This window comes from Pterocles gutturalis, unplaced genomic scaffold, assembly GCF_000699245.1.
Source record: "Pterocles gutturalis isolate BGI_N339 unplaced genomic scaffold, ASM69924v1 scaffold5217, whole genome shotgun sequence".
NCBI lineage: Eukaryota > Metazoa > Chordata > Aves > Pterocliformes > Pteroclidae > Pterocles > Pterocles gutturalis.
In genome coordinates, this window is record NW_010115188.1 from 110,916 (window position 1) to 132,133 (window position 21,218).

Below are 21,218 nucleotides of genomic sequence, written 5' to 3' on the forward strand. Positions count from 1 at the left end.
GAGCAGTCAGTATTCAAGCCCAAGCCTGACAGGTGGAACTGTGTAACTTTGGAGCCATCTGCTGTGAAACAAAGCTGTGTAAGGAAGTGTTGCGAGAACCCTAGTTGAGGCTTTTCGTCCTTTGCTTTGGAACTGCCCTCAGGAAAGGCCTAAGCTATATTAACTGAGAGATGTTACCTGAATAGAAATGTCAACATTGCTCTTCAGACACACACACCTGAATAATAGCTAACATTTTGGGAGTTGGACTAGACGATTCTTGTGGGTGTCGTCCACCTCAGGATAATCTATGACTCTATGATATGCTATTTTCTACTAATTTCTCATCAATATACATGCAGAGACTCCTGGGTACACAGCCCATGCTTTTAGCTGTGCCCAAGCTGAGAATAAAAAAGGGGGGGGGAGGGGCTCTGCTCACTGAATGGCTGCGTTACAGTCAAGAAAAATGTGGCCTAAAATTATCACGCACCCAAATTTGCACTGACAAATTATTCAAGCGCTTTAGAACCAGTACTGCAGTGGGAGCATCTTTTTATTAGAAATAACTTGCTTGGCAAAGATAAAAAGCAATCCAAAAATATCTAATAAATAGTTAGAACTAGACAGTATACTGGCAACATATTCTTCAACAGAAGAAAGGAATATTTCTATACACTCAACTTCAGGCAAGCAAACTCATGCCGTGATAACACAAACAGCTGTACTCCTTAAGCAGCCACCCCTCTTCACTTACTGGTGTGTTTTCTTACCCCTGTACTGTCTCCTGCACCATCCCAAGAAAAGAAATTCAAGTAGCTTCTGGTAAACTTGAGTGGAACTGACCTAGATGAAACCCCCTCAGAAAACACACCTTTTTTTTTTTTTTTTTTCTGGGAAAAAGCAGCCAGGGATGGGGGCAGCGATTTCTTAAGCAGGCAGTGCTGCTGAAAATATGTACACCAAATTAAGCCAGTAATTAGAGGTTCAGGAAATGTTCTATGCAGCGAGTAGACAGGGAAAGGAAGTTGTAAAGAGTGGTTCAGTGCAGCTATGCTAGGCTACAGTTTTAAGTCACTGTTTGGAGGAATAATTTTCTAGTAAGCGCAGAGTTTATAGATACCTGGCTCCTCATGTAAACATCTGTCATACATCTGACAAAATGTAAATAACTCTAAAAAAATATTTGCATCAGTCTGGTTTTCCAGATTCCCTCTATACTCATTGAAGAAAAATGGTCATTTCAAGGCAATTATTTAAACCTTCAGGTTAACACGTAATATAGATCAGATGAATTGACTTTGGAATACTTGTTTCTTTTTTGCACAGAAATGGAGCATGGATGTCTAGTACTGATGCAGATATTTATTTTGCTGACATATAGAGACAGGTTAGGTTAACTCCTCTATAAAAGTTTAAAGTCAAGTGACATGAACAGTCCCCAGAAGTTAATTCTCATTTATGCTACAGTCATGGTACACTACACAAATCATGGAAAATAACTTTATAACAAACATAAATGCAATTTACCTACATTTTATATCTATTTCATACTGTTATAGCATTAGATAATAGCCATGTATCAATGCAAATTGACTGTAGATGCCTCATACAATAAAAAACCCGAAAGGTATATGCAAGTGATGTACACAGCCAGGAAAAAACATACTTTTTTTGTCTTCAATTAATGAAGAAATAACAGAAAATATTTAGTTTTAAAAAGTAAAATTGTGATGACACATTTGCCTGCAAGAGCATGTATATCATACTTGCCTACATACTCAGTTCTGTTTTGTGTAACAGGAAAATAGAAGTATGATAAGTTGAGCTTTGACAGTCAGTCAGAATAAGCAGAATAAATACAAATATAAATATTAAAATATTTGCTCTTATTTTAACATGATGTTTAAAATTTAATGCAAAGAAAATACATACCTTTTTAGTAGCCTCAAGTTCTGCTAGGTAATGTTGAAGAATACAACTAACCGTACGTACTATTTCTTCTTGAAGGCATGGCATTCTCAGATTTTGAAACCTGTATTAAAAATTAGTATCCAAAACAATATTTGTAAAAAAAAAATTTTTTTTGAGGTGGGTTATATGAACATTACGTAAAATGAAAGAAGCACAAATCTAGGAAATGCTTCTGGATCCCGGAATTTTTTCTTACTTTGAGCAAGTTTAACCCTGGTGGGTTTTTGTTGTTGCTGTTGTGTTTTTCCAGGTTTTGGTTTTTTTTAGTATCCTCTTGTATATAGGAAACAAACTATAATGAAATTAAGAACAGGAGAGAATATCGATTCTAATAAGAAGGCTAAAATACATCTTTTATGATTACATGGTTCAGAACACTAATAATTAAAAATTCTTGATTAGGTCCTTTGTTCTAAAGTTAGCCATGTTATTTGAATTCTGTTGATCAATAATTTGAAGTTACTTGAAAGTATTTTAAAACATAATTGCCAATACCTTTGAAGTAACCGAAGTGCATGCTGTGAAGACAAGATCTTCCCAAAACAGTTACGCATAAATGTCTGTATCTGTAGCTAAAGAATACAAAATTCAGTATAATTTTTCTAGTCGCACAATAGTATTTTATATCTGATAATTTCTTAGCATAGGAGCACTTGAAATTATTTCTGCTTAAAGTACAAAATAGCAGCCTTCACTGGTCTATGTTTAACATAAAGAGTGTCAATCAAGTAATCTCTTCAAAATGCCAAAAAATTTCAGCAAAGAATCACATCACGTATTGAAAACAGTTGCAGCTTTTTTCTACCCAATATCTATCCACGTGTCTCCAGGCTAATAAACCACCTCCATGTAGATCATTCTCTCAGGTCTCATATTTTTTGTCATTTTGGCTGCAGAGTGACTGATCTTCAGTGAGGACCATATGATCTGTTTTACAGCTTCCTTTGGAAGGAGGAGAAAGGATGGAAAAAGCCTCCCTCCAGACAAACACAAACTCCGTGCTCTTTGGAAGAACAATGTAGCCTGTTCACAGTCCAAAGTCCCACTGACATTCAGGGAGACACTCAGTAAGTCATAATAAGATTCTTCCCCAAATTACAGGTAGAAATATTACTTACCTCTAAACCTTCGATTTTTGCCATGAAATTCCCATAATCCACATCAAATTCTGTTTTTCGGGGATCAAGGATGTCGTAGTGTTTCTTTTCAACACTTTGGTAGATATCTTTGAATTTTACTGCCATAATATCTATCCCTTCAATGGTAGACAGACTCAGTGCAGAAAAAGTTTGTACTACAGCTATAATCTCTGTAATCTGAAATACAAACATTATATTCATGATCATAACAAATTGTTTGTTACTTCCTCTATAAAGCCTGAGTAAAATAAAATAAACAATAGCCACTTCTCTAACTACTGCATTCAGAAACGTGTTGCTTCTGAGCTTCTAAGTCAAGTATCTTCAACAGAGCACGGTGGATTCAGTTTTCAACATTAGTTCTCACCACAACCCAATACAAAATAAAATAATTTTCATTTTTCTTGATGGTAAAGGGTTTCTTTTTTTATTTGACTGTTAGATTCATTAGGGTAATATGGAAAAAGAGGTAAAACATGACATACGCATACTGATGACACAAAGGGATTTCACAGAATAAAAATAACCACCATACAGATTGGCATATATGCTGCATGATAAGGAAAAGCATCAAAGACTTACAGAATTCCTACCCTGTGATGACTGCTCCTCTTATTCTGTGTTTGCCCTTATTCTGCACCAAGGAGCACATATTACCTCTTCCACACAAACTCTGTGAATGCTAGTTTAAAATCTTCATCACGTTAGCAAGCTAAATGTTAAGACTACACAAAGCAGTAGAATAATCTGTGTTTGGCAGTAACAGGAGTTTTTAATGCCTTAGGACACCATTCAAAGAAGTAAAGGTATGTTACTTTTTACATAATTCTAAACTTCCTAAAATAAGGATCTAAGTCTAGATCAATCAGGTTATTTGTCTCCGTACTAACAGATAAATTGACAAATTCAGAAGGACATTGTGAGGTAACTGCCTAAAGTATTGGGATGACTCTGTGGAAGTGCCTGATTTTCTCAATAAAGAGTTACAAACTCCTTCACAGGATGATTAAGAGCATGCGTGTTGAAAAGTGCCCATCCAGTAAACTCTTCTTTGGAGAAGCCCTTCTTTCTACCCTGTAACAGCACACAGTATACTCACTTTTTCTAATCTCCTACAAAAAGCTTCAGATTTTCCAAAAATGTATGTTTCCGACACTTCAAATGACTTCTCTCCTAGAGCTTCCAAAATCTCTTGCTTTGTTTCATGAAAGCACTTCTGATATTCTTTCAGTAGAAACATGCAGTCCTAAAACACGAAGGAATAAATACCATATTCATTATGTTATGCTTATGGGTGAGAGACTGGAGAACTCAAACCTACTGTCATTCCAAAGTGGTTAATTATTTACTGGCTCTACTTTCAGTCAACAGGCAGTAATGACTTACATACAGTGAGTAGTTTTCTTTCAGTATGTGTAGCAAAGACCTGCAACATATGAACATCCAACAGTACAGTACAGCGAAAGACTTAACACTAGGAAATGAGTCACCAAAAAAAGAACAGGGAAGTTTTCATTCTTGGTAAAGGGTCGTTCAGAGGCCAGCGAAGGGCAGAATGGTCAGACTGCCCTCTGGATAAGGACAGAAATTGGCACAACAGGGTAGCCCATTTCGAACTCCCAAGGGACTTGAAGGAAACTGTTTATACAAATCAATACACATTAACAAGTCTGAGTTACAGCGTGATTGAAGAATAATCTTCTTTCTCAGTTATTTACTTAAAATACTAAGACCTTATCAGATGTAAAAATGACTGGTGAGAAATGTAAGTCTACAATCATTGGAATACACAATCTTCTGTCAGTTCGTGGAAAACAGAAAGCAGATTTTATCTGAATACACTGGCAGTCACCAGACTGTCTGAATATATAGGTATATATAACAATTAGCTATGAATTACAGGAAATGAAAAAAGGTCCTAGTGGAAATGAATGTTCGGATCTTCCTAGAATATACAGATACTAGAACAAAGACTGAACACCATTATTAGAAGCTGGGCTTATATTTCTCTCGTAGAATAATGAGGGCTTGTCAGCTGTAAAGCAGCCACAAGATGACCTCAACGAAACAGATGAATTATTAGAATCATATCATCCTGTCAGGTCAGGAGAGATACGTTCAATGCAGTTTCTTGGGTACCTCTGGATCTATTTTTTAAAGCACTATGAAATCCTGTGCCTTTCTGGGTAAGACAGGAAGTCAGCAGCTGAGGTCTGAGAAGGGAGAAGGTGGAAATGAAGTCAGCGTTGACAACCACTAACCCCATAGACGGACCTATTTTGCCACAGCATATTGCATGTGCTTAATTTGTTCTTAATATGTCAGAATCAGCTGAAGAAGAAGAAGACTCTCTTAGCACTGAACTTTCATGGTGTGTCAAGGAAATCTGTCATTGGAAGGAGCTACTGTAAAAAGCAAAGTGGGGGTCTATTCAAATAGCAGGTTCCCCATGGCAGAGGAAGACGGTACCATATCAGATACCCTCAAGAGGGAATTATGCAGGATGACAAAATTCCTTGGTTGCACATATAGTGACGATGCCAATTCCAAGGTCAGTGACGGACCACCCTTATAAAGATGAGGCTATTCTAATTTCAACAAATGCCAGCGGGCTCAAAAATGGGAAAACGCTCAAAGCATCATGAAATAAAACTGTGAAGAAGTGTGAAGTACTTGATAGATATTGATATGGACTTCTTTTTGCACATCCGTAGGTAATAGGTTTGATAGGTAAATAATAAAATACTAAAATACAAACCTCTATTTTTCCAATGATTACTGATGTTTCCTGCTCCCAGACACCAGACAAACCACCATTTGTAATATATGATCTACATGTTGTGACCATCTGATTTGTAACCTAGCAGAGAAAAATGGAAACAAGTAAGTTTCAAGCTTATAAGGAAATTTGCCTGTTTCAAAAAATCTAACAAAATTCCCACATGCATGAATTAGTACTATCAGAGTTAGGACAAATTTCACCTGTGGGAATAATAAGAGCTAAATGATATATGTAATATACATGACAAACATCCTAAAAAGAGTCTTAAAAACACTCCCAGAAGTGTATTTTAAGTCCCAGGAAGTATTTGTATATAGTATAAGTCCAGCATGACATATGCATAAACACAGAATGTCACCAACCGTAACTCAAGAACAAAGAGAAGTTATTTAACTATTTTTCACTTACATTATCATCTTTACACTTTGTAGCATATGCATCTTTATTTAAAAACTGACATTAAATAATTTTCTATCCTAGCAGTATGTCTTCACCTTGTTCTCCCATGGTCATGAAAAGGAGAGAACATTCTTCTACTTCTCAACCACAGAAATCCAAAGTTTGTAATAACAGACAGAGGAGTACAGGAGTGAATGCGGATATGGAAAACACATCTTAGAAAACAACTACAGGTAGATAATCTATTTTGTCTATTAAATAATGTATGTCTCTGACATGAGAGTAGTGTAAGCAGCTCTTAAAAATCCCTAAATGAATAAAGACTGGTAACTGTACCAAAGGCAGCCTCACACTGTGACACAATCACTAATGAAGTTGTACAGAGGATCTCCAGTGTCACCTCTGAAGACCTTTAAATGGAAGCAAACAATAGAATCACAGAATGGTTTGGGTTGGAAAGGACCTTAAAGATCATCGAGTCCCACCCCCCTGCCATGGGCAGGGACACCTCCCACTAGATCAGGTTGCTCAAGGCTTCAAAGCCTCATCCAGCCTGGCCTTGAACACCTCCAGGGATGGGGCATCCACAGCTTCTCTGGGCAACCTGGGCCACTGCCTCACCACCCACACAGGAAAAAATTTCTTCTAATATCTAATCTAAATCTGCCCTCTTTCAGTTTACACCCGTTACCCCTTGTCCTCTCACTACACTCCTGATGCAGAGTCCCTCCCCATCTCTCCTGTAGCCCCCTTTCAGCACTGGAAGCTGCTCTAAGGTCTCCCTGGAGCCTTCTCTTCTCCAGGCTGAACAACCCCAACTCTCTCAGCCTGTCCTGATAGGGGAGGTGCTCCAGCCCTCTGATTAATTTCTTGGGTCTCCTCTGGACTCTCTCCAACAGGTCCAGGTCTTTTTTATGTTGGGGGCCCCACAGCTGAACACAGCACTCCAGGTGGGGTCTCACGAGAGCAGAGTAGAGGGAGAGAATCACCTCCTTCAACCTGCTGCTAATGCTTCTTTTGGTACAGCCCAGGATATGGTTGGCTTTCTGGGCTGCAAGTGCACACTGCTGGGGGAACCTTAAACCACTGGATTAAAATAGAGCTTTTTCCTTGGTATTAGCACAGCGTCCTGTAACCAGTCTGTTATTAGACTCTGCAGTTAAATGCTCAATCCCTTAGACCATCAAACAAAAGATGCTAGTAAGTGCCAATACACAAACATCTAAAAATAATTACGTAACAGACAATATAAACATTGCTGCATAATCCATAGCTAACATCTGGTGTACGGAAAACAGCCCTAGCTGTGGATAAAGATAGCCTCAAAAAAGCACATATTTCTTAATATCCTCGTTCAAACTGAATCATAACAAAACTTTACACTGAAACCTGGGGTGTTCTGGAAAAAAAAATAAACCAAAAAGTCGTGTAATAAGGGTCTACTATTAATTCCCCCTATATGCTTACTGGAGGTCCGTATTTTAGTTAAAAAGGATTTCTTTGTTCTAAAACCATTAGATAAACCATCTTTTCCTGCAGTGAATACCTGGATTCAGACATTGGTATAATTCCCTAGTTGGTCTTAATTTTCTCTTTAAGGTGGCACAGTTTATGAACTGAGATTCAATTAATTTTTCAAATATGACTTGCTTCTGAAAACAGGAACCTTTTGTCTTTCATACCTTTGGGAGGAATAGCCTAATCAGACTCATGGCCATCTGCTTAATTAGGTCTTCAAGGCTAATAATAAAAGAATCTTTGTGGGTTCAGTGATTTAGGAAACAATTGAGCAGATGAATTCAGATCAGGAGATTAATCAAAAAGATAAGACAGAAATTAATTTTGCTGAAGCAAGTATAAACAAAGTTCCTTCCAGAAGACAAGTCTCCAGGCCCAGTTTCAATCCTCTCCTGATCAGACTTCTCTTCCTTTCCCATGCAGACGCTCACTATTTATTATCATTTTTAACAAATGTCCTACTGATTTAAACAAAATGAGGCTTTTTTTCTGAAAAAATCACATAATTTCTATAATTAATATTATACTTAATGTATTTACCTTTATAAACAATGATGTCATTCTCTCAGAAGTATTGTAATATCTTGAAATGCTGTGAATCATTCGTATAGCATTTATCAAGTTTGGTATTCCACGTGCCATTTGTACCTTAAAGCAGAGTTTTGAGAAAAAATTTAGTTTCTATTCTTAGCAACCATATTTCTACTCTCTTGACAACTTCTACATTACATTTTTCCCTAAATCACATGAACCAGTCTTCAAAATGCCATGGCATCTTACCAAAGTTTTCTTATCAAAGAAAGCTAACCACACTCAATAAGTTTTAAAACTTCAACTAATAAAACCAACAAAACTCTTAGATAATTTGGTGAGAAATCAGATTAAAAGATACTAATATGAATATTTTTAAATATGCTATTTTGATGACCAAAATAAAACAATTCAAAAAGTACAGGTTGCATTTTTTGGCACAAAAGGAAGTATTCTTCTGGCAGCTGACAGTGGTTGCCCTGTAATTAATATTTTTGTTTGCCTTCAAGTACAGCTGTTAAATATACTCTATGCAATTAGATAACAATCATTACATAAAATGTTTCATTCAGACATTTCACTAACTTAATGAAATAATTTTCATGGTATTAATTTCATTAATGAGTGCCTAATTCATTCAGTCATCATATGAAAGATCTAAATCTTTCACACATTTCATGAAATCATTGTTCATATAATTAAAATCAAACCGTGGTGTTACAAGTACTCTTTAATTCAATCACTTCCAAAGTATTTTGTAAAAAAAAGAGGAAAAAAGGTAAAAAATGATAATTCATTAACATTATCAGGGACTTAGAATTGCAATTCAGATCATCCAGAAAAAGTAATTTTGACTGTCACCCCTCAACAGAGAAGCCAAGCTCCTGGAATCAACTTTGGATTCCAAACTGAAAGTAGACACGCAAACGCTGTGGCTAGACATAGCAGGCATTTGCATTTGTCAGCAGACTGTGAAAGACTATATGGGATAAAAACAACCCTCAGTGTCCACCCGTTGCTCATCATCACCACCATTCCACTGCCCACCCCTCCCCAAATGTAATCAGGAGATTCTACGTTCACTGGTTTTCTTTTTTAATCCTTGACAAAAAATAAACCCCTGAATACTGGACTGTATAGTGCTTTCTCTGCTTCAAATTCCCAGGTTAAATGCTGTCTAAATTTTCATACAGGAACCCACTTCAGCTACAGATGTGCTTATGTGAGATGCTGCATACACTGAATGCTGTATTTCATGCACACGGTAAATATCACAGTAAATCTACATGTAGATTCCATTCCTGATCCACTAATATTTAAAATATTTTTCAATATCATATATTAAATTCAACTCAATACAGAAAATAGTTCTTTTTAAAACAGGATATATTTAACTTGGATGTCCTTATTTTTAAGTTGAATACCATAGAAAATCCAACCTAAATTACCACAATGTCTGCAACAACGCCCGAAGAGATAAAACAGAAATTCAGATCTATCCAAATTGGTCCAGATCAAACAAAAAACTATAGTTAACTATTCTGTACTAGGAAAATGATGAACTCTTTAATGGGTTTCCACCCCCAAATATCTATGTTCAAGATAAAAATAATTTTATCTTCATAACTCGTATGAAGCACCTCATCATGATGGCCCGGAACCTGGCTCCCTCTAGTGATTCTCTGAAGAGCTGAAGATAAACAGCTTGTTAGTAATAACTGTTTCTCACACTCCTCTCTTCTACTACTCCATGCAGTATCATCTCTATGTCATATACTCTCACAGTCTTTTTTGGTTCCCCTCAGATAAAACCTGGACTTAGGATCCTAAGCTGCCAGAAATTCAAAAGAAATACAACCCTTCCAGACAAACGACAGGAGGCATACAGGACCACAGCATGGAAGACTAGAAAAACAAAGCAGAACAAGCAATTTTTCCCAGGGTATTTCCTCCTTCCATCATATACCTGTTACAATAAATAATAGTTAATATACCCAAGAACCCATACCTTGAACTAGGGCTGACTAGTGTACATGGACAGCTATTTAAATTCTGACTAGCTGGTACGTCTGCAAAGAGAAGCAGCTAATACTGTTTGCAACATCAAAATATTATTTTCCCCATTTAGGACCTCATTAGGTTTCATTGTTCTCCACATAACTGAAATTTTGGTACTTTGGTTACAGCTGTGTGATTATTCATTGACACATGGAATTTTCAATACCAGACATATTTTGAGATTCTTGTCTTACAAAATATGTACCTGTTTCAGCTCATTTCAAAAATAATATTGGCAGCAGGACTGACTTACTAGGCAATCATACGCATTTACGTTTATTGACAAAATACATATTTAAAGATTATATTTTATGTAATATACAATAAACTAATGCTTTAATGTTTAACTTGACAGTAGTTTATAAAAAAAACCAGAAAATTAGAGATATAGAAAAGTAAGTTAGAAAAATGTACTGTTAAGCAAACTACAAGGAAGATTTCTTTTGCTCTGGGCATTCTATGTAAATACCTAAATTATGCTTAAAGAGTGATGAAAGGCATACTTACAAGATCACATTTATAAAGCGGCTGACAAACTTTTTCAAGTGTGCGTAAGTATTTCACATTATCTTTCGACTCATTTGCTGCATCTGTGATTCTAGCATCTAGCTCTTTCCACATCTAGAGGGAAAATAGTACCGTAAAAAACTCCACACATAGTCAACTATTTTTTTTAATTTGCACTGATTAGCTGGAAGTAAACCCTGGTAAATTAATTTTTAAAAGGCATCATCAAAGCAGGCACCAAAAGTTACTTTCATTTATGATAATTTTTGTCTATACCTCTAAACATGTCTTGTTCTTTTTCTTAATACATTAAGCACACCAGCACCATACCTAAATTTTCCTCTTATAATTCCCCTCAGGAAATCTCTCTTACATGCAATGAAACAAAATAAATATTGCAAGCTTTGTCTACTATACATATAGTAGACAATATAGAAATACACATATTTCTACAACATAGAAAAAGAAAAAAGAATAATTACCCTTAGTAGTTTAGAATGTCCAACATTCAGAACATTAATGACAGTTTTGCAGTCTTGTCCTTTGATCTGCTCAATAATAAAATTAAATTTAGCAGACATACATTTCCAGTGCTCTAGTTCAGTCAGTGGACCCGAATCATCAGCTTCTTTCCTCATCTGCTGACTCTCAATCAGAACCTGCAACCAATTTGAAAAAACAGAAATGTCTACGGCAGTGAATAGACATATCATTACCAAGGACAAGAAAAAACAGGGTGAATCTCAACATATACCTGTATCTTTTTCTTTAATCAGAATCTACGGATTGAAATGCACCAAATATAACTTCACTTGTAAAAAACTTGAAGAACTATTTTAATTAAAGACATTAAATAGCAGGCATCAAGTCATAAATATACTCATTTCTATGCCGATAAATGTGCAGTCAGCTCTTTTTATGTCTTTTACATTTTTATTCTCACAAGCTAAACACACTAAACATAGCATGGCCTTGTTAAAACAACAACTTACCCATTCAATTTGTTTATACCATATCATAAGTACTTCCTCTAGCTGACGAACCATGTCAGGATTATCAGCTGCTTCAGTTACTTTCTCAACGGACTGGAGTTTAGAAAAATTAATGGAATCTATTTTTTGCAACTCAACAGTACCTTCAACGCATATTGCAGCCCCTAAAAAAAAAAAAAAATAGCAATTACAATACAGAAGAACTTAAGACCCTGAAATAAATTTCTATCAGTGTAAGCAATTTACATTTGGGAATATACGTCTGCAATCAGTGTGGTTTCAATATAAGAGCCATTTTACTGCATGCACATAAAGCAGAAAATTCTTATTTTAATCCAGTGTCCCTCCTTAAAAGTAACATATCACTAGAGTATTTTCTTAAATAAACAATCTACTCATGTATTTATTATGCAAGTAATTGATCATTTTATTTTTCCTTGCAGAATGTGAAATGTTCTTTACCTACTTGCTACTGCCTTTAAACAGAAATTCTTAAGTAGAATTCCTCTAGTTTGATTGCTTCCGAAATGCAGTGCTTACCTTCTAAAAATGAAAGGTATCTGTTAATTGTTTCCACAAAATTCTGTTTGTCTTTTGTATCCTGTTTATTCTGACTTAAAGCACCCCAACTATTTGTTACTAGGATAGCAGGCAGAAAAATCTTCTCCATCATATTCCTAACACCACGGAGGACTCCTTCAGTGGCATCCAAAACACCAAAGAATATATCCTGCATTGGAACAGAGTGATTGTTAGTAATGCAGTAACTCAGACTGGAAGCAGTATTATAAAATCAGGGTATTTTTTTCTAAAGGCACTCCATTTTGCCAATGAAAACTTTAAGGAGAAAATATTTATAAAACACTCATACCTACAACATGACCATAAGATATAGTTTTTAATTAAAAATTGAAGTCAATAATCATTTAATACAGTTTTAAAAGGCTGCCAGGTTATGGTTTGTGATTTCAGTTATTTCTCTATCAAAGAGAAAGTTTGGAAAATTTTAAATAGTACATAACAATTAAAAATATTCTAAATGTCCCCTCTACAATTTGGCACTGAGTAATGAAATGCAAGTAGGAAAAATGCTCTGAATGTCCAAAACTGAAATTATATTAGAAGCAATTATCTGACTGAATGTATATTACTTGGGATCAGATGAAATTTTTGTCTGTTCTCCAAAACAACACTTGACAAGTTTTGAATATTTTTAATATTCCAATATTTTAAATGCCGCTATTAACATACTTCACGAAATGAACTCCCTAGAACATAAATTTCATTTTCTTATCACTTCAGTATGGAATTTGCTGCAAGAGTAATATTTATGACTAATGCTGAGACTCTTGATAAAGACAGATCTTGTATCTTACTTCTAATAGTGCTCTTCCTTTCCCACTTCACCTTCTCAGCTCACAAAAGGAATAAAACATTTTTAATATATAAGGTATATAAATTAATCATTATTATGTCTGAAGAATTTGAAAAAATATTAATTAAAACATACATATATAAGACTGATTCTTATCAATTTACAGTCCCTTGAGCACTGCCCAAGTATTAAGATGCGTATATATACATTCTCTATAAATGAGAATGAAGCCCACACTTATCTAAGAATTTGTCTGGTAAAGCAGAAAAACACATGCTACATAATTTACAAACGATAAATGGATACTTCACACATTTAAGGACACATAAAAGAAAAAGGTACAAGTAAACTTCTCCTCTTCTGGTATTTGCAATGAAGTCTTCTCAGCGAGTCTGCCTAGGTTAGAGATTTTGATCCCATCTAAAATGTACTTAGTAGCTTTAACTTCTTCAATTACAGCAAGGAGAACGAGAAATTAATTGAAATGCTGACTTCTTTAACAAGAGTCCTGTAAGACACTGAATTCACAAGATAACCTGAATATTTGCTGAAGTAATACAGCTACTCATTGTCTAGCCAAAAAGAAGAGCAAAGACCATGATACAGCTGAACATTCAAAAAACACAGACACCAGTAACTTTAGTTATCTGACAATAGTGAAACAAATAATGAAACAAAAATAGCTACTTTTGAAGTTCTTTGTTTTTAAAATATATGAGAGAATACCTCATGTATAGTTTTTGCATTTATAGGGCTGTCATTCTTACAACGAACAAAAAATAGGCATTGTCCGATGAATTTGTCTGGTGTGTTGTCCAGAAAAAATTGCATCATTTTACTTCCTTTTACAACTGCTGGAACTGTCCGACCACATTCTGAAAAGAATTTCATAGGTGTCAGTATTTTTAAAAGCAAAGGTCCTATAAAACGCTTAAAATTGATATAGTGAAATGAAATCCAACACAGAAATTATTTATTCTCTTCTTTTGTGTGTAAGAGAACCAAAACCAGCAGAATTCATGTCTGTAATTAAAGAAACAATTAAAAATACACACCAAACGTATATATATTACAAAGCAATTTTGGTGCTGAAAAGGGAATTTGCTCAGGCCCATCACTCTGGGTTAATTTGATGGTGACTGAAATACTTGGTTTGTTTATTTGCATTCAGTTTATCCAACAAGATGTCATGCTTAAGCGAGAAAACAGATAATATGAGACACCCTCAGGTCCTCTGTAGATATAATCCCATGCAATTTAATAGTTTCATATAATTAGGTAAGGGAACAGCATGTTCGGTGCTTAGAGAATCATTAGGGATTTTAGACATTCAATTCTAATTCTCTACTGAGCATGTGAAAACTAAAAAATTTCAAATATTTATTAAAAAAATCCCAATTCAGATAGGTTTTATGAAAGTGCTTTCTAATGAACTGGGAGCATACCTCCTTTAAGAAAAAGTTGCAGCCAACATAAGATTTCAGAAGAACTTCTCTTTTTATAGCCTTCCTTCCAAGAATGGCCAAAATCGACTGAAATTTTTCTAAACAATTTGACTTGAAGCAAGCATTTAAAATATGAAATTTCAGTCCTTATAGCAAAAGGCTGAAAAATTATGAACAAGTAAAAACAGATTTTATTCTGGTAAACATTAAACAAAATTAACAATAGAAGGCACTATTACATCTGCCTGTATTAATATGGCTAAAAATTTACCTATTCCTGGTGGTTCTCCTTCTTGATAGAAAATTTTCAAAGTTTTACTTCCTCCCTTGGCAAAAAAAGACTCAAAGGCTTTAAACTGTTAAATCAAAAAGTGAATACTTGTTACTCAAAATATTTTTCTGTGCCTTTAAGATATGTAAAAATAATTTGACCATGCCACTGTTTAAAGTTTTGGTGGCACGTAATGTTTATCCTCAAATATCGTGAGGAGTTACAAAATAACATGATAGATATTTCAAATATTGCCTTCAAGTACTGAACCTAGCTCCTGATAACTGTATATCAAATGTTTATGGTCTTGTCCAGTAATGCAGAGATACTGGAGGATATTCTGTCACTCACTGAGATCTGTAAATCTAAAGTGTCGACTGGAAGTAACTGGTTATAAGAGACTTAGAAACACACACAGCAGATTTCCATGACTTGACAGACCCTGCTATTGCTACTCTACCCCGAAATGTAAAAGATCCATTTGTAAAAGAGGAGTAACACGGCACACGTGTATTTTATTCTGGAGACATGAATTGACCACATTGGCTCCAAAACTTTTTAATGACGACAAAGATTTTGCTGACATCTGGAAGGACAATGAGATCACATCCAAGGGAGACCATGATGCTTCATCAGTAGCTTGCCGTACCTGTCCATACAGGTCTCTAGATGGCCATTTGGATTTTCTCATGTTATACAAGGTGCTTTGGATAGTAAGGATGCAAGATTTTAAAACAAACACAATTTGTGTATGGATTATCATTCTGAAGAACTTACTGAAATTATGGCTAGGGTTTCAAAAAACCTGAATTTTCAAACTGCCCCAAGGCAATCTGTGTGTCCTGGTAAAACCAGGATATGTGACTTAGCAGGAAGTGAACAAAGCTCTGAAAAACACCAAAAGAAGGTTTGGAGGAGATCAAAGACACTGATTCAGCTTCTTTCATCTGCAAGGGTGACTGACTCAACAAGATGTGACTTGGCAGTCAAACTGTCCAACTGAAGGATTCAACACTGGCACTGAGACCTCCTGTTTTCTCCTCATCAGAAAAGTCAGAAATTTAGCTAGCAAGTATGTCTGGAGAGGCATCGCCTGTTCAAGCAGAAAACATACATCTCTAGATGTGGTATACTTCTTATGAGGATGTTTTTTTTTCCCCAAAAAATAAACAAATATAAAATCTGACTCAGAATGGCAACAGGAAAATGACTGACACCCAGGTGGACAGAATTTAAATCCACTCTTTTGAGAGGACAACATTATGCGAAAATAAAATAAGTAAAAGCAAGCCAGCTCTAGAAATCCATGTTGCACTTTCACTTTAGTTAGTAGGGACTAGTGAATAACAGGGTTAAAACTGAGAAAAATACAGGAAAAATCCCCCCAAAAATTAGTGAAAGAAAAGAAAAATTGTAAAGTGCTGAAAGGGCAATGACAAAAAAAAAAACCAAAACCAAAAAAACCAAAACAAACAGAAAAAGATTCACTACTACAAAAAGTCTTCCAATTTGAAAGGAAGAGATAGGCAAAGGCTTGCATGATTTCATACAGGAGCTGTCCCTGAGTCTGTTGCTTCTGCAAGTAGCTTCTGGTTCAAGTTCATGCGGTACAAACACTCACTGTGCGAATACACATACAGGCTAATGCTTTAAAGGGTAAAACTTAACTCATGGATGTCAAAGGTATGATGTGTATATGGGAATTTACTAAACAATTTGTTAAAGGACAATGTTGACACAGGCTCAGCAGCCTAAACTGTTTATGAATAAACTTAAACTGGAAACTGGAAAATTTCCAACCATAAGAAGTTTTCAGATAGTCCCGGTGACAGCAAAAAAAAAAAAAAGACCCCTCAAAAAAATCCCAAAACCAAAACAAAACTATATATAAAAAAAAAAAGCCTTAAGAACCCAAAGGTTCTCAAGTGTCTGAACTAGTCAAACTCAAGCGTAGAACATTCATGTGTGCTACATGAAGTCAGGATGATCTAAAACTATGTATCACTTAGCAACTGTATAAAAAGGGAATGTTAGTTGATTGACAACACTTAAAGCACCTCGGTGGTGTGTAAGTATACGAAGAAAAAATGACTGTTTAAGTATGTTTTATGATATATCAGTAAACAAACAAAAAACGAATTTGGATTGGGACTAAATTTGGCTTGTAACTGAACAGTAGAAGTTCTAATAATTGATTTGTTTGCTCAAAGGAGACAACATCTGGCTGAGCTTTGAATGCAAAGTCAAATCTCTCTAGTAGACAAAGCACCACGCAATCAAAGAAGGCCAGGGCCACATCTTTTCAGATACAGCATACTGAGTTTTGATACTCTACTAAAAGAAGAGTTTAGCTGGTTGCTCCTGTTTGTTGAATCACTTTGAAACACTAAAGACATACAAAGAATGACTGAGCTTTCACAAGTTCCACAGGTTTGGGATCTGCTCACTCTACAAACCCACCCAATCCCATCTTTTAAACACTGAAAAATAAACAAAGCACTCAAAACTGGAAATTATTTAATGGATCTTTACAAATGTAATTACAGTAATTAAATGGTGCAGGATTAATCTTCTCTCTTATTACTAAGTAACACTCTTAATTTTCAAAACGTTCCTATGAAGTTACACACATTTTTTTCAGAATCTAGCATTTCAGTGAGGACTTGCTTAGCAAATAAAAACTATCATCTTTAGAATACAATAATGTCAGGCTGAGATGGATGAAACTTGTTGGAACTGGTGGGTGTGACAAGAATCCCTTGAGTCAAAATAACAGCTGTAATTATATTTTCCCTGAGGTAACAAAGATGAAAAAGCCACAATCAAAACCCCTGGGAATATTTGCAAATCTGACAGGAAACTAAGCTGAATGATTTAGTCAGGTACCATTTTAGATGAGTTCTGTGCCTTTTAATCACATTTCCTGACAGAAACAATCAAAATGACGGATAACACTTCATATCAAAGGGGGAATCTGCTATATATTTTGACTAATAATTGAAATCAACAAACATACAGAATAGACTCACCGAAGGGGCATCCAAAATCATTTCTTCCACAGTCAGTAAGTCTAAACCTAGCCTGACACTGAGAACTTCAAATATGTATTTATATGAAGCATCAATTTTTGCTCTTCGACGTTCTCTTGCTTCTTTGTATTGAGCCTGAAACATTAAACACATCTTTCAAGCTAAAAATACACAAAGTAATCACAACTGTGACCTGCTACTTAGCTTGCAACTAATGCTGAAACCTACTGTCTTGTATTATAAGACTACGTAACGGATCTAGTCTTTAAAAATATCTAAATTTTCAGAGGCTAACGGAAGAAAAAATTAAGAATTATTATAAAACATAAAGGCGACTCTGAAAATACATCAAGGAAAAGCAAACATTAAATATATATAAGTATTTAAGATACTTCTGTGTCATATTAACTGGTTTTATTTTTCACAATATTTCCATTTATTCCATTAATACAGAAAGGTCACAACATCAATTTAAAACTAAAGTATTTAGAGTGGGTAAATACTTGCAGGAACTAAGTTGGGTAAAGCTTTGCTTCAGTGTAAATTATTAAGTTAATATGTCCTGCTCCCTTCTCCTATTACTTTAAAATAAAATCTTAAAATACTGCAAACATTTTAAACAAAGACTCAATCCCTTTCTACCAGGAATAATTTAATAAAATAACTGAATGTAAACAAAAAGAAAAAAAAAAGAGACAAAAAGAAAAAAAGAAGTAATTAATATAAACTGAGTTTAATCATCTGAGAAAATAAACAGAAATCTATTTCAAGACCTAAGGTTGAATACTAAACCTGTTTTTCTCTGAAAACTTCTTGGAAGGACATAACTCCACTAGTGCTCCGGCAAAACCTTGAAAACCTTCGGCTTGCAGCAGAAAAAGACTCCCGGGAAGAGGAAAAGCTTGTCATTTGTTTACTACGGCGAGCAGATTTGGCAGCAGCATCTTCTGATACAACAAAACCAGGCACAGAAAGGTCCACACCAGGATTAGGCCCAGAATCTTCTCCAGAGTTTGAACTTCCTTTAGTATTTCTTCGTGCCCCCTCCATTCTGAAATCTGGAAAAAAAAAGAAAAAGAAAAAAAAAGGGTTCAGTTCAGATTTTGCAAACCTACTTTTTCCAACAAGACAGAAAGGAAGAGCAAGGTAGGGAATAAAACCACGAAAAATGGAAGCATCTCAAAACTGACTTCTCAGGTATATAACAGTCTCATCAAGTCCTCTTCAGGTTCTTAAGATAACAGACATTTATATATATTTTATGATAGGTTACAAATGTCAAGCTGAAGATGATTACAAAAAGATTAATTTAAATAATAATTAATTTAAAATAATTTACCATATATTTCTATTTTGTGAACATCTCCCTACATAACAAACAAAATTTTAAACATATGAATACTTTCACTGAATATCTGATTACTGAGAAGTAGAAATGGTTTAGAATATAAAAGATTTGTTTAAATTTTAGCTTGCAAAATACATAAATATATTCAGCAACTGAGCTTACAAAAAGACTTGCACACACTTTCATGCCGGGTCTTAAAGCATTGCTCACACAAGTACTTACACATTATTTTTATACAAATGCGCCACCATACATAATATTCTTAACATATGTGTTTAGCAGAAGTAATGCAAGATGGAAGGTGTTGGGTAGAAAAATTTAATTTAGCATCACACATCTTCAGCATAATGAAACTGAGACAGACTTTCTCTTAATTCTGCACCTAAACCCTGGAACACTGCAGTTTATAGAAAAGGAAATGGATGCAAAGCAGGAGAAACAAATTTTTCAGTCCATCTCCTGCTGGCCACGGACCAGCAGGTTAATTGTCCTAGATGAGGATTTCCAAGATGGCACAAAAAGCATATAAACGGCTGCCTGCTAAGCAGCAGGCTGTTAGGCAAAGGTGGCTCTTTCCATTTTTCCTCCTCTTCTCCATAAGCCTAGGGAAAGGTTTGGTTTCTGAATCCCAAGCCCATGATTCAGGGCTACAAAGCAGCATCTAAACCCTCTCTCTCCATGTTTCCTATTATGAGGCATAGTCATCGACTTGCATTTGTTGGCTGACATCAATCCCATCCAACAGATCTTAATACTCATAAAAATATATAGAAAATTAAATGTTTTATTCAGTGTGCTCAAACATACATATGGATTGAAGAACTGGTTTTAAGGCGCTGTAATCACCAGTAGAGCTATACCTAAAGTCATAGGATCACAGGGTGGTTTGGGCTGGAAGGGACCTTAAAGTTCATCCAGTCCCACCCCCTGCCATGGGCAGGGACACCTCCCACTAGCCCAGGTTGCCCAAAGCCTCATCCAGCCTGGCCTTGAACCCCTCCAGGGATGGGGCATCCACAGCTTCTCTGGGCAACCTGGGCCACTGCCTCACCACCCGCACAGGGAAAAATTTCTTCCTAATGTCTGGTCTAAATCTGCCCTCTTTCAGCTTATACCCGTTACCCCTTGTCCTCTCACTACACTCCTGATGCAGAGTCCCTCCCCATCTCTCCTGTAGCCCCCTTTCAGCACTGGAAGCTGCTCTAAGGTCTCCCTGGAGCCTTCTCTTCTCCAGGCTGAACAACCCCAACTCTCTCAGCCTGTCCTCATAGGGGAGGTGCTCCAGCCCTCTGATTAATTTCTTGGGTCTCCTCTGGACTCTCTCCAACAGGTCCAGGTCTTTTTTGTGTTGGGGGCCCCACGACTGAACACAGCACTGCAGGTGGGGTCTCACGAGAGCAGAGCAGGGGGGGAGAATCACCTCCTTCGACCTGCTGCTAGTGCTCACCTTGTGCCTAATTTTTCCTCTAAAAGTAGCTAATTCAGCTTCACAGGGATGTTATAACAGTGATGCTTCATAAACCAAATGTTAAGATATAGCATTAAGGTCATATTATTGATAACAGAAAAAAAACCAAAAAAACAAAAAAGAGCAGAAAAATTGCTACTCTACACAGAGGACTATGACCATAAAGATTAAAGTAACGATCAAGAATTACCTAGGAGTTCTTGCAAGGCCGTCGGGCAGCCAACCAGAGGTGTAACCGTGCTACACGGTGTCTTGGACGCTACTGCCTGATCCTGGAAACAGAAACCCAGCAGTGAGGCTGACACGAGAACCAACACCTGGTGCTACACCACGAACTCCTTACTTTTGCCCACGACTAGCCAAGCGGCCACTGCCCTGCAGACTTTGGCATGCAATCACCTGG

The 21,218-nt window shown here is 36.0% G+C and overlaps 1 protein-coding gene across 1 annotated transcript in view; it reads right to left on the reverse strand.

Annotated features, from left to right (window-relative positions):
* Positions 1 to 18,863, reverse strand: part of DNAH8 (dynein, axonemal, heavy chain 8) — a 120,290-nt gene extending 101,427 nt beyond the window's left edge. The window contains exons 1-14 of the mRNA XM_010075082.1: positions 18,792 to 18,863; positions 18,000 to 18,134; positions 14,971 to 15,055; positions 13,981 to 14,129; positions 12,420 to 12,609; positions 11,880 to 12,043; positions 11,370 to 11,546; positions 10,888 to 11,001; positions 8,332 to 8,439; positions 5,851 to 5,952; positions 4,192 to 4,338; positions 3,072 to 3,269; positions 2,449 to 2,525; positions 1,915 to 2,014 (exon numbers count right to left, since the gene is read on the reverse strand). Of these exons, the coding sequence (XP_010073384.1) occupies positions 1,915 to 2,014; positions 2,449 to 2,525; positions 3,072 to 3,269; positions 4,192 to 4,338; positions 5,851 to 5,952; positions 8,332 to 8,439; positions 10,888 to 11,001; positions 11,370 to 11,546; positions 11,880 to 12,043; positions 12,420 to 12,609; positions 13,981 to 14,129; positions 14,971 to 15,055; positions 18,000 to 18,134; positions 18,792 to 18,824 (1,779 nt within the window). The 5' untranslated portion in view covers positions 18,825 to 18,863. The remainder of the gene's footprint in view (positions 1 to 1,914; positions 2,015 to 2,448; positions 2,526 to 3,071; positions 3,270 to 4,191; positions 4,339 to 5,850; positions 5,953 to 8,331; positions 8,440 to 10,887; positions 11,002 to 11,369; positions 11,547 to 11,879; positions 12,044 to 12,419; positions 12,610 to 13,980; positions 14,130 to 14,970; positions 15,056 to 17,999; positions 18,135 to 18,791) is intronic.
* Between the last annotated feature and the right edge of the window lie 2,355 nt (positions 18,864 to 21,218).